The sequence below is a fragment of the Taudactylus pleione genome, unplaced genomic scaffold (genome assembly GCF_031769625.1).
Source record: "Taudactylus pleione unplaced genomic scaffold, aTauple2 ptg000278l, whole genome shotgun sequence".
Taxonomy (NCBI): domain Eukaryota; kingdom Metazoa; phylum Chordata; class Amphibia; order Anura; family Myobatrachidae; genus Taudactylus; species Taudactylus pleione.
This window is the reverse complement of record NW_028284680.1, coordinates 4,731,629-4,757,328: the sequence shown is the minus strand read 5'-3', so window position 1 is coordinate 4,757,328 and position 25,700 is coordinate 4,731,629. Positions and strand designations below refer to the sequence as shown.

The following is a 25,700-nucleotide window of genomic DNA, read 5'->3' as shown; positions in this document are numbered from 1 at the left end:
AGTGACTATAAGAGGTGACACTTGGAGAACATGTCTGTGTGTATGACATTCCCCTCCTCACTAGCAGTGCTCCATGCAGTGACTATAAGAGGTGACTCTTGGAGAACATGTCTGTGTGTTTGACATTCCCCTCCTCACTAGCAGTGCTCCATGCAGTGACTATAAGAGGTGACACTTGGAGAACATGTCTGTGTATGACATTCCCCTCCTCACTATCAGTGCTCCATGCAGTGACTATAAGAGGTGACTCTTTGAGAACATGTCTGTGTGTATGACATTCCCCTCCTCACTATCAGTGCTCCATGCAGTGACTATAAGAGGTGACACTTGGAGAACATGTCTGTGTGTATGACAGTCCCCTCCTCACTAGCAGTGCTCCATGCAGTGACTATAAGAGGTGATAGTTGGAGAACATGTCTGTGTGTATGACATTCCCCTCCTCACTAGCAGTGCTCCATGCAGTGACTATAAGAGGTGACACTTGGAGAACATGTCTGTGTGTATGACATTCCCCTCCTCACTATCAGTGCTCCATGCAGTGACTATAAGAGGTGATAGTTGGAGAACATGTCTGTGTGTTTGACATTCCCCTCCTCACTATCAGTGCTCCATGCAGTGACTATTAGAGGTGACACTTGGAGAACATGTCTGTGTGTATGACATTCCCCTCCTCACTAGCAGTGCTCCATGCAGTGACTATAAGAGGTGACACTTGGAGAACATGTCTGTTTGCATGACAGTCCCCTCCTCACTAGCAGTGCTCCATGCAGTGACTATTAGAGGTGACACTTGGAGAACATGTCTGTGTATATGACATTCCCCTCCTCACTAGCAGTGCTCCATGCAGTGACTATAAGAGGTGACTCTTGGAGAACATGTCTGTGTGTTTGACATTCCCCTCCTCACTAGCAGTGCTCCATGCAGTGACTATAAGAGGTGACACTTGGAGAACATGTCTGTGTATGACATTCCCCTCCTCACTATCAGTGCTCCATGCAGTGACTATAAGAGGTGACAGTTGGAGAACATGTCTGTGTGTATGACATTCCCCTCCTCACTATCAGTGCTCCATGCAGTGACTATAAGAGGTGACTCTTTGAGAACATGTTTGTGTGTATGACATTCCCCTCCTCACTATCAGTGCTCCATGCAGTGACTATAAGAGGTGACACTTGGAGAACATGTCTGTTTGCATGACAGTCCCCTCCTCAGTATCAGTGCTCCATGCAGTGACTATAAGAGGTGACACTTGGAGAACATGTCTGTGTGTATGACATTCCCCTCCTCACTAGCAGTGCTCCATGCAGTGACTATTAGAGGTGACACTTGGAGAACATGTCTGTGTGTATGACAGTCCCCTCCTCACTATCAGTGCTCCATGCAGTGACTATAAGAGGTGACACTTGGAGAACATGTCTGTGTGTATGACATTCCCCTCCTCACTATCAGTGCTCCATGCAGTGACTATAAGAGGTGATAGTTGGAGAACATGTCTGTGTGTATGACATTCCCCTCCTCACTAGCAGTGCTCCATGCAGTGACTATTAGAGGTGACACTTGGAGAACATGTCTGTGTGTTTGACATTCCCCTCCTCACTATCAGTGCTCCATGCAGTGACTATTAGAGGTGACACTTGGAGAACATGTCTGTGTGTATGACATTCCCCTCCTCACTAGCAGTGCTCCATGCAGTGACTATTAGAGGTGACACTTGGAGAACATGTCTGTGTGTATGACATTCCCCTCCTCACTATCAGTGTTCCATGCAGTGACTATTAGAGGTGACACTTGGAGAACATGTCTGTGTGTATGACATTCCCCTCCTCACTAGCAGTGCTCCATGCAGTGACTATAAGAGGTGACTCTTGGAGAACATGTCTGTGTGTATGACATTCCCCTCCTCACTAGCAGTGCTCCATGCAGTGACTATTAGAGGTGACACTTGGAGAACATGTCTGTGTGTATGACATTCCCCTCCTCACTAGCAGTGCTCCATGCAGTGACTATTAGAGGTGACACTTGGAGAACATGTCTGTGTGTTTGACATTCCCCTCCTCACTATCAGTGCTCCATGCAGTGACTATAAGAGGTGATAGTTGGAGAACATGTCTGTGTGTATGACATTCCCCTCCTCACTAGCAGTGCTCCATGCAGTGACTATAAGAGGTGACACTTGGAGAACATGTCTGTGTGTATGACATTCCCCTCCTCACTATCAGTGCTCCATGCAGTGACTATAAGAGGTGATAGTTGGAGAACATGTCTGTGGGTATGACATTCCCCTCCTCACTACCAGTGCTCCATGCAGTGACTATAAGAGGTGACACTTGGAGAACATGTCTGTGTGTATGACATTCCCCTCCTCACTAGCAGTGCTCCATGCAGTGACTATTAGAGGTGACACTTGGAGAACATGTCTGTGTATATGACATTCCCCTCCTCACTAGCAGTGCTCCATGCAGTGACTATAAGAGGTGACTCTTGGAGAACATGTCTGTGTGTTTGACATTCCCCTCCTCACTAGCAGTGCTCCATGCAGTGACTATAAGAGGTGACACTTGGAGAACATGTCTGTGTATGACATTCCCCTCCTCACTATCAGTGCTCCATGCAGTGACTATAAGAGGTGATAGTTGGAGAACATGTCTGTGTGTATGACATTCCCCTCCTCATTATCAGTGCTCCATGCAGTGACTATAAGAGGTGACACTTGGAGAACATGTCTGTGTGTATGACATTCCCCTCCTCACTATCAGTGCTCCATGCAGTGACTATAAGAGGTGACAGTTGGAGAACATGTCTGTGTGTATGACATTCCCCTCCTCACTAGCAGTGCTCCATGCAGTGACTATAAGAGGTGACACTTGGAGAACATGTCTGTGTGTATGACATTCCCCTCCTCACTAGCAGTGCTCCATGCAGTGACTATTAGAGGTGACACTTGGAGAACATGTCTGTGTGTATGACATTCCCCTCCTCACTATCAGTGCTCCATGCAGTGACTATAAGAGGTGATAGTTGGAGAACATGTCTGTGTGTATGACATTCCCCTCCTCATTATCAGTGCTCCATGCAGTGACTATAAGAGGTGACACTTGGAGAACATGTCTGTGTGTATGACATTCCCCTCCTCACTATCAGTGCTCCATGCAGTGACTATAAGAGGTGACTCTTGGAGAACATGTCTGTGTGTATGACAGTCCCCACCTCACTATCAGTGCTCCATGCTGTGACAATAAGAGGTGACACTTGGAGAACATGTCTGTGTATATAACATTCTCCTCCTCACTAGCAGTGCTCCATGCAGTGACTATAAGAGGTGATAGTTGGAGAACATGTCTGTGTATGACATTCCCCTCCTCACTATCAGTGCTCCATGCAGTGACTATTAGAGGTGACTGTTGGAGAACATGTCTGTGTGTATGACATTCCCCTCCTCACTATCAGTGCTTCATGCAGTGACTATAAGAGGTGACTCTTGGAGAACATGTCTGTGTGTTTTTTACATTCCCCTCCTCACTAGCAGTGCTCCATGCAGTGACTATAAGAGGTGACACTTGGAGAACATGTCTGTGTATGACATTCTCCTCCTCACTATCAGTGCTCCATGCAGTGACTATAAGAGGTGATAGTTGGAGAACATGTCTGTGTGTATGACATTCCCCTCCTCATTATCAGTGCTCCATGCAGTGACTATAAGAGGTGACACTTGGAGAACATGTCTGTGTGTATGACATTCCCCTCCTCACTATCAGTGCTCCATGCAGTGACTATAAGAGGTGACTCTTTGAGAACATGTCTGTGTGTATGACATTCCCCTCCTCACTATCAGTGCTCCATGCAGTGACTATAAGAGGTGACACTTGGAGAACATGTCTGTGTGCATGACATTCCCCTCCTCACTATCAGTGCTCCATGCAGTGACTATAAGAGGTGACACTTGGAGAACATGTCTGTGTGCATGACATTCCCCTCCTCACTAGCAGTGCTCCATGCAGTGACTATTAGAGGTGACACTTGGAGAACATGTCTGTGTGTATGACAGTCCCCTCCTCACTAGCAGTGCTCCATGCAGTGACTATAAGAGGTGACACTTGGAGAACATGTCTGTGTGTATGACATTCCCCTCCTCACTATCAGTGCTCCATGCAGAGACTATAAGAGGTGACACTCGGAGAACATGTCTGTGTGTATGACATTCCCCTCCTCACTAGCAGTGCTCCATGCAGTGACTATTAGAGGTGACACTTGGAGAACATGTCTGTGTGTATGACATTCCCCTCCTCACTAGCAGTGCTCCATCCAGTGACTATAAGAGGTGACACTTGGAGAACATGTCTGTGTGTATGACATTCCCCTCCTCACTATCAGTGCTCCATGGAGTGACTATAAGAGGTGATAGTTAGAGAACATGTCTGTGTGTATGACAGTCCCCACCTCACTATCAGTGCTCCATGCGGTGACAATAAGAGGTGACACTTGGAGAACATGTCTGTGTATATAACATTCTCCTCCTCACTAGCAGTGCTCCATGCAGTGACTATAAGAGGTGATAGTTGGAGAACATGTCTGTGTATGACATTCCCCTCCTCACTATCAGTGCTCCATGCAGTGACTATTAGAGGTGACTGTTGGAGAACATGTCTGTGTGTATGACATTCCCCTCCTCACTATCAGTGCTCCATGCAGTGACTATAAGAGGTGACTCTTTGAGAACATGTCTGTGTGTATGACATTCCCCTCCTCACTATCAGTGCTCCATGCAGTGACTATAAGAGGTGACTCTTTGAGAACATGTCTGTGTGTATGACATTCCCCTCCTCACTATCAGTGCTCCATGCAGTGACTATAAGAGGTGACACTTGGAGAACATGTCTGTGTGCATGACATTCCCCTCCTCACTATCAGTGCTCCATGCAGTGACTATAAGAGGTGACACTTGGAGAACATGTCTGTGTGTATGACATTCCCCTCCTCACTATCAGTGCTCCATGGAGTGACTATAAGAGGTGATAGTTAGAGAACATGTCTGTGTGTATGACATTCCCCTCCTCATTATCAGTGCTCCATGCAGTGACTATAAGAGGTGACACTTGGAGAACATGTCTGTGTGTATGACATTCCCCTCCTCACTATCAGTGCTCCATGCAGTGACTATTAGAGGTGACACTTGGAGAACATGTCTGTGTGTATGACATTCCCCTCCTCACTATCAGTGCTCCATGCAGTGACTATAAAGGTGACACTTGGAGAACATGTCTGTGTGTATGACATTCTCCTCCTCACTATCAGTGCTCCATGCAGTGACTATTAGAGGTGAGAGTTGGAGAACATGTCTGTGTGTATGACATTCTCCTCCTCACTATCAGTGCTCCATGCAGTGACTATTAGAGGTGACACTTGGAGAACATGTCTGTGTGTATGACATTCCCCTCCTCACTAGCAGTGCTCCATGCAGTGACTATAAGAGGTGACACTTGGAGAACATGTCTGTGTGTATGACAGTCCCCTCCTCACTATCAGTGCTCCATGCAGTGACTATAAAGGTGACACTTGGAGAACATGTCTGTGTGTATGACATTCCCCTCCTCACTATCAGTGCTCCATGCAGTGACTATAAGAGGTGATAGTTGGAGAACATGTCTGTGTGTATGACATTCCCCTCCTCACTAGCAGTGCTCCATGCAGTGACTATAAGAGGTGACACTTGGAGAACATGTCTGTGTGTATGACATTCCCCTCCTCACTATCAGTGCTCCATGCAGTGACTATAAGAGGTGATAGTTGGAGAACATGTCTGTGTGTATGACATTCCCCTCCTCATTATCAGTGCTCCATGCAGTGACTATAAGAGGTGACACTTGGATAACATGTCTGTGTGTATGACATTCTCCTCCTCACATTCAGTGCTCCATGCAGTGACTATAAGAGGTGACACTTGGAGAACATGTCTGTGTGTATGACATTCCCCTCCTCACTAGCAGTGCTCCAAGCAGTGACTATTAGAGGTGATAGTTGGAGAACATGTCTGTGTGTATGACATTCTCCTCCTCACTATCAGTGCTCCATGCAGTGACTATTAGAGGTGATAGTTGGAGAACATGTCTGTGTGTATGACATTCTCTTCCTCACTATCAGTGCTCCATGCAGTGACTATTAGAGGTGACTGTTGGAGAACATGTCTGTGTGTATGACATTCGCCTCCTCACTAGCAGTGCTCCATGCAGTGACTATAAGAGGTGACACTTGGAGAACATGTCTGTGTGTATGACATTCCCCTCCTCACTAGCAGTGCTCCATGCAGTGACTATTAGAGGTGACACTTGGAGAACATGTCTGTGTGTATGACATTCCCCTCCTCACTATCAGTGCTCCATGCAGTGACTATAAGAGGTGATAGTTGGAGAACATGTATGTGTGTATGACATTCCCCTCCTCACTATCAGTGCTCCATGCAGTGACTATAAGAGATGACACTTGGAGAACATGTCTGTGTATGACATTCCCCTCCTCACTATCAGTGCTCCATGCAGTGACTATAAGAGGTGACACTTGGAGAACATGTCTGTGTGTATGACATTCCCCTCCTCACTATCAGTGCTCCATGCAGGGACTATCAGAGGTGACTCTTTGAGAACATGGTTGTGTGTATGACATTCCCCTCCTCACTATCAGTGCTCCATGCAGTGACTATAAGAGGTGACTCTTTGAGAACATATCTGTGTGTATGACATTCCCCTCCTCATTATCAGTGCTCCATGCAGTGACTATAAGAGGTGACACTTGGAGAACATGTCTGTGTGTATGACAGTCCCCTCCTCACTATCAGTGCTCCATGCAGTGTCTATAAGAGGTGATAGTTGGAGAACATGTCTGTGTATGACATTCCCCTCCTCACTATCAGTGCTCTGTGCAGTGACTATTAGAGGTGATAGTTGGAGAACATGTCTGTGTGTTTGACATTCCCCTCCTCACTAGCAGTGCTCCATGCAGTGACTATAAGAGGTGACTCTTTGAGAACATGTCTGTGTGTATGACATTCCCCTCCTCACTATCAGTGCTCCATGCAGTGACTATAAGAGGTGACTCTTTGAGAACATGTCTGTGTGTATGACATTCTCCTCCTCACTATCAGTGCTCCATGCAGTGACTATAAGAGGTGACACTTGGAGAACATGTCTGTGTGTATGACATTCCCCTCCTCACTATCAGTGCTCCATGCAGGGACTATCAGAGGTGACTCTTTGAGAACATGGCTGTGTGTATGACATTCCCCTCCTCACTATCAGTGCTCCATGCAGTGACTATAAGAGGTGACTCTTTGAGAACATATCTGTGTGTATGACATTCCCCTCCTCATTATCAGTGCTCCATGCAGTGACTATAAGAGGTGACACTTGGAGAACATGTCTGTGTATATAACATTCTCCTCCTCACTAGCAGTGCTCCATGCAGTGACTATTAGAGGTGACTGTTGGAGAACATGTCTGTGTGTATGACATTCCCCTCCTCACTATCAGTGCTTCATGCAGTGACTATAAGAGGTGACTCTTGGAGAACATGTCTGTGTGTTTTTTACATTCCCCTCCTCACTAGCAGTGCTCCATGCAGTGACTATAAGAGATGACACTTGGAGAACATGTCTGTGTATGACATTCCCCTCCTCACTATCAGTGCTCCATGCAGTGACTATAAGAGGTGATAGTTGGAGAACATGTCTGTGTGTATGACATTCCCCTCCTCATTATCAGTGCTCCATGCAGTGACTATAAGAGGTGACACTTGGAGAACATGTCTGTGTGTATGACATTCCCCTCCTCACTATCAGTGCTCCATGCTGTGACAATAAGAGGTGACACTTGGAGAACATGTCTGTGTATATAACATTCTCCTCCTCACTAGCAGTGCTCCATGCAGTGACTATAAGAGGTGATAGTTGGAGAACATGTCTGTGTATGACATTCCCCTCCTCACTATCAGTGCTCCATGCAGTGACTATTAGAGGTGACTGTTGGAGAACATGTCTGTGTGTATGACATTCCCCTCCTCACTATCAGTGCTCCATGCAGTGACTATAAGAGGTGACTCTTTGAGAACATGTCTGTGTGTATGACATTCCCCTCCTCACTATCAGTGCTCCATGCAGTGACTATAAGAGGTGACTCTTTGAGAACATGTCTGTGTGTATGACATTCCCCTCCTCACTATCAGTGCTCCATGCAGTGACTATAAGAGGTGACACTTGGAGAACATGTCTGTGTGTATGACATTCCCCTCCTCACTATCAGTGCTTCATGCAGTGACTATAAGAGGTGACTCTTGGAGAACATGTCTGTGTGTTTTTTACATTCCCCTCCTCACTAGCAGTGATCCATGCAGTGACTATAAGAGATGACACTTGGAGAACATGTCTGTGTGTATGACATTCCCCTCCTCACTATCAGTGCTCCATGCAGTGACTATAAGAGGTGATAGTTGGAGAACATGTCTGTGTGTATGACATTCCCCTCCTCATTATCAGTGCTCCATGCAGTGACTATAAGAGGTGACACTTGGAGAACATGTCTGTGTGTATGACATTCCCCTCCTCACTATCAGTGCTCCATGCAGTGACTATAAGAGGTGATAGTTGGAGAACATGTCTGTGTATGACATTCCCCTCCTCACTATCAGTGCTCCATGCAGTGACTATTAGAGGTGACTGTTGGAGAACATGTCTGTGTGTATGACATTCCCCTCCTCACTATCAGTGCTCCATGCAGTGACTATAAGAGGTGACTCTTTGAGAACATGTCTGTGTGTATGACATTCCCCTCCTCACTATCAGTGCTCCATGCAGTGACTATAAGAGGTGACTCTTTGAGAACATGTCTGTGTGTATGACATTCCCCTCCTCACTATCAGTGCTCCATGCAGTGACTATAAGAGGTGACACTTGGAGAACATGTCTGTGTGCATGACATTCCCCTCCTCACTATCAGTGCTCCATGCAGTGACTATAAGAGGTGACACTTGGAGAACATGTCTGTGTGCATGACATTCCCCTCCTCACTAGCAGTGCTCCATGCAGTGACTATTAGAGGTGACACTTGGAGAACATGTCTGTGTGCATGACAGTCCCCTCCTCACTAGCAGTGCTCCATGCAGTGACTATAAGAGGTGACACTTGGAGAACATGTCTGTGTGTATGACAGTCCCCTCCTCACTATCAGTGCTCCATGCAGAGACTATAAGAGGTGACACTTGGAGAACATGTCTGTGTGTATGACATTCCCCTCCTCACTAGCAGTGCTCCATGCAGTGACTATTAGAGGTGACACTTGGAGAACATGTCTGTGTGTATGACATTCCCCTCCTCACTAGCAGTGCTCCATGCAGTGACTATAAGAGGTGACACTTGGAGAACATGTCTGTGTGTATGACATTCCCCTCCTCACTATCAGTGCTCCATGGAGTGACTATAAGAGGTGATAGTTGGAGAACATGTCTGTGTGTATGACATTCCCCTCCTCATTATCAGTGCTCCATGCAGTGACTATAAGAGGTGACACTTGGAGAACATGTCTGTGTGTATGACATTGCCCTCCTCACTAGCAGTGCTCCATGCAGTGACTATTAGAGGTGATAGTTGGAGAACATGTCTGTGTGTATGACATTCTCCTCCTCACTATCAGTGCTCCATGCAGTGACTATTAGAGGTGACACTTGGAGAACATGTCTGTGTGTATGACATTCCCCTCCTCACTAGCAGTGCTCCATGCAGTGACTATAAGAGGTGACACTTGGAGAACATGTCTGTGTGTATGACAGTCCCCTCCTCACTATCAGTGCTCCATGCAGTGACTATAAAGGTGACACTTGGAGAACATGTCTGTGTGTATGACATTCCCCTCCTCACTATCAGTGCTCCATGCAGTGACTATAAGAGGTGATAGTTGGAGAACATGTCTGTGTGTATGACATTCCCCTCCTCACTAGCAGTGCTCCATGCAGTGACTATAAGAGGTGACACTTGGAGAACATGTCTGTGTGTATGACATTCCCCTCCTCACTATCAGTGCTCCATGCAGTGACTATAAGAGGTGATAGTTGGAGAACATGTCTGTGTGTATGACATTCCCCTCCTCATTATCAGTGCTCCATGCAGTGACTATAAGAGGTGACACTTGGATAACATGTCTGTGTGTATGACATTCTCCTCCTCACATTCAGTGCTCCATGCAGTGACTATAAGAGGTGACACTTGGAGAACATGTCTGTGTGTATGACATTCCCCTCCTCACTAGCAGTGCTCCAAGCAGTGACTATTAGAGGTGATAGTTGGAGAACATGTCTATGTGTATGACATTCTCCTCCTCACTATCAGTGCTCCATGCAGTGACTATTAGAGGTGATAGTTGGAGAACATGTCTGTGTGTATGACATTCTCCTCCTCACTATCAGTGCTCCATGCAGTGACTATTAGAGGTGACTGTTGGAGAACATGTCTGTGTGTATGACATTCGCCTCCTCACTAACAGTGCTCCATGCAGTGACTATAAGAGGTGACACTTGGAGAACATGTCTGTGTGTATGACATTCCCCTCCTCACTAGCAGTGCTCCATGCAGTGACTATTAGAGGTGACACTTGGAGAACATGTCTGTGTGTATGACATTCCCCTCCTCACTATCAGTGCTCCATGGAGTGACTATAAGAGGTGATAGTTAGAGAACATGTCTGTGTGTATGACATTCCCCTCCTCATTATCAGTGCTCCATGCAGTGACTATTAGAGGTGACACTTGGAGAACATGTCTGTGTGTATGACATTCCCCTCCTCACTATCAGTGCTCCATGCAGTGACTATTAGAGGTGACACTTGGAGAACATGTCTGTGTGTATGACATTCCCCTCCTCACTATCAGTGCTCCATGCAGTGACTATAAAGGTGACACTTGGAGAACATGTCTGTGTGTATGACATTCTCCTCCTCACTATCAGTGCTCCATGCAGTGACTATTAGAGGTGAGAGTTGGAGAACATGTCTGTGTGTATGACATTCTCCTCCTCACTATCAGTGCTCCATGCAGTGACTATTAGAGGTGACACTTGGAGAACATGTCTGTGTGTATGACATTCCCCTCCTCACTAGCAGTGCTCCATGCAGTGACTATAAGAGGTGACACTTGGAGAACATGTCTGTGTGTATGACAGTCCCCTCCTCACTATCAGTGCTCCATGCAGTGACTATAAAGGTGACACTTGGAGAACATGTCTGTGTGTATGACATTCCCCTCCTCACTATCAGTGCTCCATGCAGTGACTATAAGAGGTGATAGTTGGAGAACATGTCTGTGTGTATGACATTCCCCTCCTCACTAGCAGTGCTCCATGCAGTGACTATAAGAGGTGACACTTGGAGAACATGTCTGTGTGTATGACATTCCCCTCCTCACTATCAGTGCTCCATGCAGTGACTATAAGAGGTGATAGTTGGAGAACATGTCTGTGTGTATGACATTCCCCTCCTCATTATCAGTGCTCCATGCAGTGACTATAAGAGGTGACACTTGGATAACATGTCTGTGTGTATGACATTCTCCTCCTCACATTCAGTGCTCCATGCAGTGACTATAAGAGGTGACACTTGGAGAACATGTCTGTGTGTATGACATTCCCCTCCTCACTAGCAGTGCTCCAAGCAGTGACTATTAGAGGTGATAGTTGGAGAACATGTCTGTGTGTATGACATTCTCCTCCTCACTATCAGTGCTCCATGCAGTGACTATTAGAGGTGATAGTTGGAGAACATGTCTGTGTGTATGACATTCTCTTCCTCACTATCAGTGCTCCATGCAGTGACTATTAGAGGTGACTGTTGGAGAACATGTCTGTGTGTATGACATTCGCCTCCTCACTAGCAGTGCTCCATGCAGTGACTATAAGAGGTGACACTTGGAGAACATGTCTGTGTGTATGACATTCCCCTCCTCACTAGCAGTGCTCCATGCAGTGACTATTAGAGGTGACACTTGGAGAACATGTCTGTGTGTATGACATTCCCCTCCTCACTATCAGTGCTCCATGCAGTGACTATAAGAGGTGATAGTTGGAGAACATGTATGTGTGTATGACATTCCCCTCCTCACTATCAGTGCTCCATGCAGTGACTATAAGAGATGACACTTGGAGAACATGTCTGTGTATGACATTCCCCTCCTCACTATCAGTGCTCCATGCAGTGACTATAAGAGGTGACACTTGGAGAACATGTCTGTGTGTATGACATTCCCCTCCTCACTATCAGTGCTCCATGCAGGGACTATCAGAGGTGACTCTTTGAGAACATGGCTGTGTGTATGACATTCCCCTCCTCACTATCAGTGCTCCATGCAGTGACTATAAGAGGTGACTCTTTGAGAACATATCTGTGTGTATGACATTCCCCTCCTCATTATCAGTGCTCCATGCAGTGACTATAAGAGGTGACACTTGGAGAACATGTCTGTGTGTATGACAGTCCCCTCCTCACTATCAGTGCTCCATGCAGTGTCTATAAGAGGTGATAGTTGGAGAACATGTCTGTGTATGACATTCCCCTCCTCACTATCAGTGCTCTGTGCAGTGACTATTAGAGGTGATAGTTGGAGAACATGTCTGTGTGTTTGACATTCCCCTCCTCACTAGCAGTGCTCCATGCAGTGACTATAAGAGGTGACTCTTTGAGAACATGTCTGTGTGTATGACATTCCCCTCCTCACTATCAGTGCTCCATGCAGTGACTATAAGAGGTGACTCTTTGAGAACATGTCTGTGTGTATGACATTCCCCTCCTCACTATCAGTGCTCCATGCAGTGACTATAAGAGGTGACACTTGGAGAACATGTCTGTGTGTATGACATTCCCCTCCTCACTATCAGTGCTCCATGCAGGGACTATCAGAGGTGACTCTTTGAGAACATGGCTGTGTGTATGACATTCCCCTCCTCACTATCAGTGCTCCATGCAGTGACTATAAGAGGTGACTCTTTGAGAACATATCTGTGTGTATGACATTCCCCTCCTCATTATCAGTGCTCCATGCAGTGACTATAAGAGGTGACACTTGGAGAACATGTCTGTGTATATAACATTCTCCTCCTCACTAGCAGTGCTCCATGCAGTGACTATTAGAGGTGACTGTTGGAGAACATGTCTGTGTGTATGACATTCCCCTCCTCACTATCAGTGCTTCATGCAGTGACTATAAGAGGTGACTCTTGGAGAACATGTCTGTGTGTTTTTTACATTCCCCTCCTCACTAGCAGTGCTCCATGCAGTGACTATAAGAGATGACACTTGGAGAACATGTCTGTGTATGACATTCCCCTCCTCACTATCAGTGCTCCATGCAGTGACTATAAGAGGTGATAGTTGGAGAACATGTCTGTGTGTATGACATTCCCCTCCTCATTATCAGTGCTCCATGCAGTGACTATAAGAGGTGACACTTGGAGAACATGTCTGTGTGTATGACATTCCCCTCCTCACTATCAGTGCTCCATGCTGTGACAATAAGAGGTGACACTTGGAGAACATGTCTGTGTATATAACATTCTCCTCCTCACTAGCAGTGCTCCATGCAGTGACTATAAGAGGTGATAGTTGGAGAACATGTCTGTGTATGACATTCCCCTCCTCACTATCAGTGCTCCATGCAGTGACTATTAGAGGTGACTGTTGGAGAACATGTCTGTGTGTATGACATTCCCCTCCTCACTATCAGTGCTCCATGCAGTGACTATAAGAGGTGACTCTTTGAGAACATGTCTGTGTGTATGACATTCCCCTCCTCACTATCAGTGCTCCATGCAGTGACTATAAGAGGTGACTCTTTGAGAACATGTCTGTGTGTATGACATTCCCCTCCTCACTATCAGTGCTCCATGCAGTGACTATAAGAGGTGACACTTGGAGAACATGTCTGTGTGTATGACATTCCCCTCCTCACTATCAGTGCTTCATGCAGTGACTATAAGAGGTGACTCTTGGAGAACATGTCTGTGTGTTTTTTACATTCCCCTCCTCACTAGCAGTGATCCATGCAGTGACTATAAGAGATGACACTTGGAGAACATGTCTGTGTGTATGACATTCCCCTCCTCACTATCAGTGCTCCATGCAGTGACTATAAGAGGTGATAGTTGGAGAACATGTCTGTGTGTATGACATTCCCCTCCTCATTATCAGTGCTCCATGCAGTGACTATAAGAGGTGACACTTGGAGAACATGTCTGTGTGTATGACATTCCCCTCCTCACTATCAGTGCTCCATGCAGTGACTATAAGAGGTGATAGTTGGAGAACATGTCTGTGTATGACATTCCCCTCCTCACTATCAGTGCTCCATGCAGTGACTATTAGAGGTGACTGTTGGAGAACATGTCTGTGTGTATGACATTCCCCTCCTCACTATCAGTGCTCCATGCAGTGACTATAAGAGGTGACTCTTTGAGAACATGTCTGTGTGTATGACATTCCCCTCCTCACTATCAGTGCTCCATGCAGTGACTATAAGAGGTGACTCTTTGAGAACATGTCTGTGTGTATGACATTCCCCTCCTCACTATCAGTGCTCCATGCAGTGACTATAAGAGGTGACACTTGGAGAACATGTCTGTGTGCATGACATTCCCCTCCTCACTATCAGTGCTCCATGCAGTGACTATAAGAGGTGACACTTGGAGAACATGTCTGTGTGCATGACATTCCCCTCCTCACTAGCAGTGCTCCATGCAGTGACTATTAGAGGTGACACTTGGAGAACATGTCTGTGTGCATGACAGTCCCCTCCTCACTAGCAGTGCTCCATGCAGTGACTATAAGAGGTGACACTTGGAGAACATGTCTGTGTGTATGACAGTCCCCTCCTCACTATCAGTGCTCCATGCAGAGACTATAAGAGGTGACACTTGGAGAACATGTCTGTGTGTATGACATTCCCCTCCTCACTAGCAGTGCTCCATGCAGTGACTATTAGAGGTGACACTTGGAGAACATGTCTGTGTGTATGACATTCCCCTCCTCACTAGCAGTGCTCCATGCAGTGACTATAAGAGGTGACACTTGGAGAACATGTCTGTGTGTATGACATTCCCCTCCTCACTATCAGTGCTCCATGGAGTGACTATAAGAGGTGATAGTTGGAGAACATGTCTGTGTGTATGACATTCCCCTCCTCATTATCAGTGCTCCATGCAGTGACTATAAGAGGTGACACTTGGAGAACATGTCTGTGTGTATGACATTGCCCTCCTCACTAGCAGTGCTCCATGCAGTGACTATTAGAGGTGATAGTTGGAGAACATGTCTGTGTGTATGACATTCTCCTCCTCACTATCAGTGCTCCATGCAGTGACTATTAGAGGTGACACTTGGAGAACATGTCTGTGTGTATGACATTCCCCTCCTCACTAGCAGTGCTCCATGCAGTGACTATAAGAGGTGACACTTGGAGAACATGTCTGTGTGTATGACAGTCCCCTCCTCACTATCAGTGCTCCATGCAGTGACTATAAAGGTGACACTTGGAGAACATGTCTGTGTGTATGACATTCCCCTCCTCACTATCAGTGCTCCATGCAGTGACTATAAGAGGTGATAGTTGGAGAACATGTCTGTGTGTATGACATTCCCCTCCTCACTAGCAGTGCTCCATGCAGTGACTATAAGAGGTGACACTTGGAGAACATGTCTGTGTGTATGACATTCCCCTCCTCACTATCAGTGCTCCATGCAGTGACTATAAGAGGTGATAGTTGGAGAACATGTCTGTGTGTATGACATTCCCCTCCTCATTATCAGTGCTCCATGCAGTGACTATAAGAGGTGACACTTGGATAACATGTCTGTGTGTATGACATTCTCCTCCTCACATTCAGTGCTCCATGCAGTGACTATAAGAGGTGACACTTGGAGAACATGTCTGTGTGTATGACATTCCCCTCCTCACTAGCAGTGCTCCAAGCAGTGACTATTAGAGGTGATAGTTGGAGAACATGTCTATGTGTATGACATTCTCCTCCTCACTATCAGTGCTCCATGCAGTGACTATTAGAGGTGATAGTTGGAGAACATGTCTGTGTGTATGACATTCTCCTCCTCACTATCAGTGCTCCATGCAGTGACTATTAGAGGTGACTGTTGGAGAACATGTCTGTGTGTATGACATTCGCCTCCTCACTAGCAGTGCTCCATGCAGTGACTATAAGAGGTGACACTTGGAGAACATGTCTGTGTGTATGACATTCCCCTCCTCACTAGCAGTGCTCCATGCAGTGACTATTAGAGGTGACACTTGGAGAACATGTCTGTGTGTATGACATTCCCCTCCTCACTATCAGTGCTCCATGCAGTGACTATAAGAGGTGATAGTTGGAGAACATGTCTGTGTGTATGACATTCCCCTCCTCACTATCAGTGCTCCATGCAGTGACTATAAGAGGTGACACTTGGAGAACATGTCTGTGTGTATGACATTCCCCTCCTCACTATCAGTGCTCCATGCAGTGACTATAAGAGGTGACACTTGGAGAACATGTCTGTGTGTATGACATTCCCCTCCTCACTATCAGTGCTCCATGCAGGGACTATCAGAGGTGACTCTTTGAGAACATGGCTGTGTGTATGACATTCCCCTCCTCACTATCAGTGCTCCATGCAGTGACTATAAGAGGTGACTCTTTGAGAACATATCTGTGTGTATGACATTCCCCTCCTCATTATCAGTGCTCCATGCAGTGACTATAAGAGGTGACACTTGGAGAACATGTCTGTGTGTATGACAGTCCCCTCCTCACTATCAGTGCTCCATGCAGTGTCTATAAGAGGTGATAGTTGGAGAACATGTCTGTGTATGACATTCCCCTCCTCACTATCAGTGCTCCGTGCAGTGACTATTAGAGGTGATAGTTGGAGAACATGTCTGTGTGTTTGACATTCCCCTCCTCACTAGCAGTGCTCCATGCAGTGACTATAAGAGGTGACTCTTTGAGAACATGTCTGTGTGTATGACATTCCCCTCCTCACTATCAGTGCTCCATGCAGTGACTATAAGAGGTGACTCTTTGAGAACATGTCTGTGTGTATGACATTCCCCTCCTCACTATCAGTGCTCCATGCAGTGACTATAACAGGTGACACTTGGAGAACATGTCTGTGTGTATGACATTCTCCTCCTCACTATCAGTGCTCCATGCAGTGACTATAAGAGGTGACACTTGGAGAACATGTCTGTGTGTATGACATTCCCCTCCTCACTATCAGTGCTCCATGCAGTGACTATAAGAGGTGACTGTTGGAGAACATGTCTGTGTGTATGACATTCCCCTCCTCACTATCAGTGCTCCATGCAGTGACTATAAGAGGTGACACTTGGAGAACATGTCTGTGTGTATGACATTCCCCTCCTCACTATCAGTGCTCCATGCAGTGACTATAAGAGGTGACTCTTTGAGAACATGTCTGTGTGTATGACATTCCCCTCCTCACTATCAGTGCTCCATGCAGTGACTATAAGAGGTGACACTTGGAGAACATGTCTGTGTGTATGACAGTCCCCTCCTCACTATCAGTGCTCCATGCAGTGACTATAAAGGTGACACTTGGAGAACATGTCTGTGTGCATGACAGTCCCCTCCTCACTAGCAGTGCTCCATGCAGTGACTATAAGAGGTGACACTTGGAGAACATGTCTGTGTGTATGACAGTCACCTCCTCACTATCAGTGCTCCATGCAGTGACTATAAGAGGTGACACTTGGAGAACATGTCTGTGTGTATGACATTCCCCTCCTCACTAGCAGTGCTCCATGCAGTGACTATAAGAGGTGACAGTTGGAGAACATGTCTGTGTGTATGACATTCCCCTCCTCACTAGCAGTGCTCCATGCTGTGACTATAAGAGGTGACACTTGGAGAACATGTCTGTGTGTATGACATTCCCCTCCTCACTATCAGTGCTCCATGCAGTGACTATAAGAGGTGATAGTTGGAGAACATGTCTGTGTGTATGACATTCCCCTCCTCATTATCAGTGCTCCATGCAGTGACTATAAGAGGTGACACTTGGAGAACATGTCTGTGTGTATGACAGTCCCCTCCTCACTATCAGTGCTCCATGCAGTGACTATTAGAGGTGATAGTTGGAGAACATGTCTGTGTGTATGACATTCTCCTCCTCACTATCAGTGCTCCATGCAGTGACTATTAGAGGTGACACTTGGAGAACATGTCTGTGTGTATGACATTCCCCTCCTCACTAGCAGTGCTCCATGCAGTGACTATAAGAGGTGACACTTGGAGAACATGTCTGTGTGTATGACAGTCCCCTCCTCACTATCAGTGCTCCATGCAGTGACTATAAGAGGTGACACTTGGAGAACATGTCTGTGTGTATGACATTCCCCTCCTCACTATCAGTGCTCCATGCAGTGACTATAAGAGGTGACACTTGGAGAACATGTCTGTGTGTATGACATTCCCCTCCTCACTAGCAGTGCTCCATGCAGTGACTATAAGAGGTGACACTTGGAGAACATGTCTGTGTGTATGACATTCCCCTCCTCACTATCAGTGCTCCATGCAGTGACTATAAGAGGTGATAGTTGGAGAACATGTCTGTGTGTATGACATTCCCCTCCTCATTATCAGTGCTCCATGCAGTGACTATAAGAGGTGACACTTGGATAACATGTCTGTGTGTATGACATTCCCCTCCTCACTAGCAGTGCTCCATGCAGTGACTATTAGAGGTGATAGTTGGAGAACATGTCTGTGTGTATGACATTCTCCTCCTCACTATCAGTGCTCCATGCAGTGACTATTAGAGGTGACTGTTGGAGAACATGTCTGTGTGTATGACATTCCCCTCCTCACTAGCAGTGCTCCATGCAGTGACTATAAGAGGTGATAGTTGGAGAACATGTCTGTGTGTATGACATTCCCCTCCTCACTATCAGTGCTCCATGCAGTGACTATAAGAGGTGACTCTTTGAGAACATGGCTGTGTGTATGACATTCCCCTCCTCACTATCAGTGCTCCATGCAGTGACTATAAGAGGTGACTCTTTGAGAACATGTCTGTGTGTATGACATTCCCCTCCTCATTATCAGTGCTCCATGCAGTGACTATAAGAGGTGACACTTGGAGAACATGTCTGTGTGTATGACAGTCCCCTCCTCACTATCAGTGCTCCATGCAGTGTCTATAAGAGGTGATAGATGGAGAACATGTCTGTGTATGACATTCCCCTCCTCACTATCAGTGCTCCGTGCAGTGACTATTAGAGGTGATAGTTGGAGAACATGTCTGTGTGTATGACATTCCCCTCCTCACTATCAGTGCTCCATGCAGTGACTATTAGAGGTGACACTTGGAGAACATGTCTGTGTGTTTGACATTCCCCTCCTCACTAGCAGTGCTTCATGCAGTGACTATAACAGGTGACACTTGGAGAACATGTCTGTGTATGACATTCCCCTCCTCATTATCAGTGCTCCATGCAGTGACTATAAGAGGTGACACTTGGAGAACATGTCTGTGTGTATGACATTCCCCTCCTCACTATCAGTGCTCCATGCAGTGACTATTAGAGGTGATAGTTGGAGAACATGTCTGTGTGTATGACATTCTCCTCCTCACTATCAGTGCTCCATGCAGTGACTATAAGAGGTGATAGTTGGAGAACATGTCTGTGTGTATGACATTCCCCTCCTCACTATCAGTTCTCCATGCAGTGACTATAAGAGGTGACTCTTGGAGAACATGTCTGTGTGTATGACAGTCCCCACCTCACTATCAGTGCTCCATGCAGTGACTATTAGAGGTGACACTTGGAGAACATGTCTGTGTGTTTGACATTCCCCTCCTCACTAGCAGTGCTTCATGCAGTGACTATAACAGGTGACACTTGGAGAACATGTCTGTGTATGACATTCCCCTCCTCATTATCAGTGCTCCATGCAGTGACTATAAGAGGTGACACTTGGAGAACATGTCTGTGTGTATGACATTCTCCTCCTCACTATCAGTGCTCCATGCAGTGACTATAAGAGGTGATAGTTGGAGAACATGTCTGTGTGTATGACATTCCCCTCCTCACTATCAGTTCTCCATGCAGTGACTATAAGAGGTGACTCTTGGAGAACATGTCTGTGTGTATGACAGTCCCCACCTCACTATCAGTTCTCCATGCAGTGACTATTAGAGGTGACACTTGGAGAACATGTCTGTGTGTTTGACATTCCCCTCCTCACTAGCAGTGCTTCATGCAGTGACTATAAGAGGTGATAGTTGGAGAACATGTCTGTGTGTATGACATTCCCCTCCTCACTATCAGTTCTCCATGCAGTGACTATAAGAGGTGACACTTGGAGAACATGTCTGTGTGTATGACATTCCCCTCCTCACTATCAGTGCTCCATGCAGTGACTATTAGAGGTGATAGTTGGAGAACATGTCTGTGTGTATGACATTCTCCTCCTCACTATCAGTGCTCCATGCAGTGACTATAAGAGGTGATAGTTGGAGAACATGTCTGTGTGTATGACATTCCCCTCCTCACTATCAGTTCTCCATGCAGTGACTATAAGAGGTGACTCTTGGAGAACATGTCTGTGTGTATGACAGTCCCCACCTCACTATCAGTGCTCCATGCTGTGACAAGAGGTGACACTTGGAGAACATGTCTGTGTATATAACATTCTCCTCCTCACTATCAGTGCTCCATGCCGTGACTATAAGAGGTGATAGTTGGAGAACATGTCTGTGTATGACATTCCCCTCCTCACTATCAGTGCTCCATGCAGTGACTATAAGAGGTGACTCTTGGAGAACATGTCTGTGTGTATGACATTCCCCTCCTCACTATCAGTGCTCCTTGCAGTGCCTATAAGAGGTGACACTTGGGGATTACTTTTGTGTGTCGACATACCCCTCCTCTGTATGTATGTGTGTGTGTACAAATCATTATTGATGAGTTAGCATGTGCCAAATGGTTGTATAGCTGCACTTCAGTAAGAGGACATTGAAGCATTTTCCGCTATTGTTTAATGCTGCTATAATTAAGAACAGAACAACAGTGACACCTAGTGAAGTAATGAAAGTATTACATCCATGTACCTAAGCTATCAAAAATGTGTGTTATACAGCAATGAGCACAAATTCTTTATCACCAGTCATTTTAATCAAACTTAGAAATATTTTGTGTGTGTTTCTTTTTGTTTTTTTAAATTGATGAAAACAGGGAATAGTAACATACATTAAATTGTACAGCAAATGTACATACTGTACCAATGTCAGACATCTTACACTCTGTCACAGTATGGAAACTTTTTATAATATATTTGCTGTGTTGTACATTATATTAATAATAGCTCTTTATATAAGACATGTTATATTTGCCTGTGCAATGTACTGTAAAAGAGGCAATCCCACTGACATAGCGCACAACAGGGACAGTATCACCATCTAATCAAATCGTCAGTCAAATTCGCTGCTTAGTAAATTCGTGATTTTGAGTCTAAAACGTTTGGGCGATTTCCAGTGATTTTATGTAGAAGTCAAAGACGAATCTCAATAAATTTCCCCCTGAGTGCTGTACTGTAGGCGTCACAGAACAGAGACAAATTGTTTTGAATGATGCAGGAATATTTGCTGTCACCAAGCAATAACTGCGGGCATAGTGCGCCGGATGATAAGTTAGTTGCAAAGCGGCCTCAGGTGCTGACAGCTGGGCTGTCAGATTTAGTAGTTCATACTAATGTGAGTATCCGCACGCCTTTATGCCCACTGTTTTTCTGCTCACACCCGCAGCTGTCATATTGGCAATTACACCCACCACCATGCTTGGTGCAAAAGATCGGTCAGAAACAGGCGTCCCCTCGTCATAGGTGCGCCCCATAATATCACATATGTCTGGCCACTCTCACGAAACGGAACTAATGCTCGTGTCCACAAGGTAGTTGCCCAGCCGACACTCGGAAACGCCCATGTCACGGACAAAGGCAGCCGGCCGCGCACGTACCCTCCGTCAAGGTGCATATGTACGGTGTGCAGGTGCATCCGCTTTTGGACCTACATGTTACTCAGAATCCAGTATTCGCTTGTTTTACAGAACAGGAAATATGGCGTACGCATTTTGCCTAAATCAGGCCCGGCCAAGACGTCGACCTTGATTTACCGGTAGCTCGGCGACCAACTTGCTACAGCAACTGGGAACGCTTGTTAGATCCAGGCTGCGGGAGTGAAAGCGGAAGCACTGACGGCGTGGAGCGGTGCCCAGCGTGAAGACAGGTTTGTACTGCGCAGGGGAGTGGGGCCTGTTCTACACTTTGATGGAGGCCCAGTACTGGGGGCACAGCATAAGGGCCACTACTGGGGGCATTGCATAAGGGTCTCTAATACAGGGGGCACTGCATAAGGGGTACAACTACAGGGGAATTGTATAAGGGGCTGTAATACACGGGGCATTGCATCATGGGCACAACTACGCTGTCTTCAGTGCTCTAAGACGGGGGCTGTGAGCATCTCGTGGCGGACCATTACATTTATGCCGCTGTCATCGAGACGAGAGCGGTGAGCATCCTGTGGCGGGTGATTACACTGGAAGTGCCATTTCTGCAATGCCCCAATCGTCTTAAGGTATTGCCTTGAATACAGGGTGCCAGTGAGTATTCACTACCCATAACCTGCTGTGTATATACGCATATATACGGGACTTTAATGCACAGCAGTTGATATATAAGGACACAGACTCTCCCTTAGATGGCATAATATTTCTCAATATACCTATGTCGGGCTATCCTTATTATTAATAATCAGAGCAGAACTGTTCTATGTTTATTTTCCTGAAAGGATCTCCGGGGTAAGTTTTTTGAGTTACTAATCTGTATCAGCCATTTGGATACTTTTTTTTATTAATTTTTCTTTTTTTCTGTGTACTTTTTTATAAGAGTCTGATCAACTCTTCTATTGCTGAATGTACCTTGCTAATTTATATTCTTTATGCTTAATAGGACTTATTGTTTGATTGTTTATTTCTATTTATTCATTTAATTTATTGTGATTTGTATGCTGCTACTGAATAAATTACAATATTTTTTATGCCTTATTTCATGTGTGCTGTACTGGTGTCCGCGCTTAAATATTAAGGCGCAGTATTCTATTGTTTAATTTTTGTTTGTGAGCTTGACAATAACCTCTTTTTTTATATCACTGCATTAATATTTGGTCCCTTTGCTCATCTAGCACTGGGTAATTTTTTTCTCTTTTACCACTACAGGGGGCATTGCATTAGGGGCACAACTACAGGGGGCATTGCATTAGGGGCACAACTACAGGGGGAATTGCATAAGGGGCACAACTACAGGGGGAATTGCATTAGGGGCACAACTACAGGGGGAATTGCATTAGGGGCACAACTACAGGGGCATTGCATTAGGGGCACAACTACAGGGGGAATTGCATTAGGGGCACAACTACAGGGGGCACTGCATTAGGGGCACAACTACAGGGGACATTGCATTAGGGGCACAACTACAGGGGGCATTGCATAATGGCCACAACTACAGGGGGAATTGCATAAGGGGCACAACTACAGGGGTCATTGCATAAGGGGCACTTCTAATGGGGGCATTGCATAAGGGGCACTACTACAGTGGGCACTGTATAAGGGGCACTACTGTGGGTATTGTGTATAAGGGCACTACTGTGTGTACACTACTAACGTGAATAAGGGACACTACTATGTGGTGTAATGTGAATAAGATTGTGCTGCTGTGTGGAGTAATTTGAATTGGGGATACTATGTGTGATTTTGGCAGGACAGACCCCATGTCCCTTGCCACACACCCTTTTTTGCAAACCACGCCCCCTTTTTCGGGCTCGGTAGATCACAAAAGGTTTTTAGATTTAAAAGTAGATCACCAAGTCCAAAATGCCAATATTAATTCTCATAGTAGTTTCTGCTGAAAGAAATCTCACCTTCTCTTTCATGACGTACAGAGTGACCGGATTCTTGCCCTCGCGCTCCAGAGTCCGCGGAATCACTTCAACTGCACATTAGCGGGAAGAAACAATAAGTGGTGAAGGTCGTATTCCCAAACAGCAGTTACTTGCATCAATAGGTGACTTGTGATGTAACAGTGGACAATAGCAACCAATCGCTTCTACCTATCATTTTATAGAATGTACTTGATAAATGCTACCTCAAAGCTGATTGGTTGTTAGGGGCAATTTTTCCACTTCTCCACTATTTACACTGCTTGAATTATCTTGTACAGTCACTAGAATCCTGATTTAATAGGACATAGTCACCACATTAAAGGGGCACGGGGGGGAGCATTTTATTTTTGGGGCGCTTGGAGATAAGAGGATCTACTGCCTCCAGGCAATCAATTTATTTTAGGCATGACCCAAATCATCAAGATCCGGGTCGTACTGTCTACACTTGGGCAAGGCCATTGACCCGGGTTGCAAGTCTCAGGAAAAACCCTAATAGCGACCAGGGTCAGATTTGGGACTGTCAACCCAGGTCGGACCTTTCACACATATGCCAGACCCTGGTCGATGCGCTCTCTCAGGTAAACACCCATGTTTTTGGCTTACGTGTGAAAGGGGTATTAGTTGATAACTGTGTGGCAGTTAATAGGATTATTGGCACCTAGAACTTTCCCATCTTACTAAGGACACAGGACGCTAATTGCCAACAATGATTGTGTTCCAATGTTTCTGTTTGGTTGACTGTTCCAGGCTGTCATACTCTAAAATGGCTTTTTAGAGCATACGGCGCAAGATTGCAGTATTAGATTGCCAAAAAATTACATGCATAACTATATAAATAAATTAATACTGTGTGAGCAACCTATAAAAATATAAATATATAAATAAATGAATACTGTGTGAGCAACCTATGAAAATATAAATATATAAATATATGAATACTGTGTTAGCAACCTATGAAAATATAAATATATAAATAAATGAATACTGTGAGCAACCTATGAAAATATAAATATATAAATAAATGAATACTGTGTGAGCAACCTATGAAAATATAAATATATAAATATACGAATACTGTGTTAGCAACCTATGAAAATATAAATATATAAATAAATTAATACTGTGTGAGCAACCTATGAAAATATAAATATATGAATACTGTGTGAGCAACCTATGAAAATATAAATATATACATATATGAATACTGTGTGAGCAACCTATGAAAATATAAATATATAAATAAATGAATACTGTGAGCAACCTATGAAAATATAAATATATAAATAAATGAATACTGTGTGAGCAACCTATGAAAATATAAATATATAAATATACGAATACTGTGTTAGCAACCTATGAAAATATAAATATATAAATAAATTAATACTGTGTGAGCAACCTATGAAAATATAAATATATGAATACTGTGTGAGCAACCTATGAAAATATAAATATATACATATATGAATACTGTGTGAGCAACCTATGAAAATATAAATATATAAATAAATGAATACTGTGTGAGCAACCTATGAAAATATAAATAAATGAATACTGTATGAGCAACCTATGAAAATATAACTATAAATAAATGAATACTGTGTGAACAACCTATGAAAATATAACTATATAAATAAATGAATACTGTGTGAGCAACCTATGAAAGTATAAATATAT

The 25,700-nt window shown here is 45.1% G+C and overlaps 1 protein-coding gene across 1 annotated transcript in view; it reads right to left on the bottom strand.

The window, feature by feature from the left end:
- Nucleotides 1–25,700, bottom strand: part of HEPACAM (hepatic and glial cell adhesion molecule) — a 136,690-nt gene that overhangs the window by 29,496 nt on the left and 81,494 nt on the right. The window contains exon 6 of the mRNA XM_088481851.1: nt 24,003–24,073. Within this exon, the coding sequence (XP_088337977.1) occupies nt 24,003–24,073 (71 nt within the window). The remainder of the gene's footprint in view (nt 1–24,002; nt 24,074–25,700) is intronic.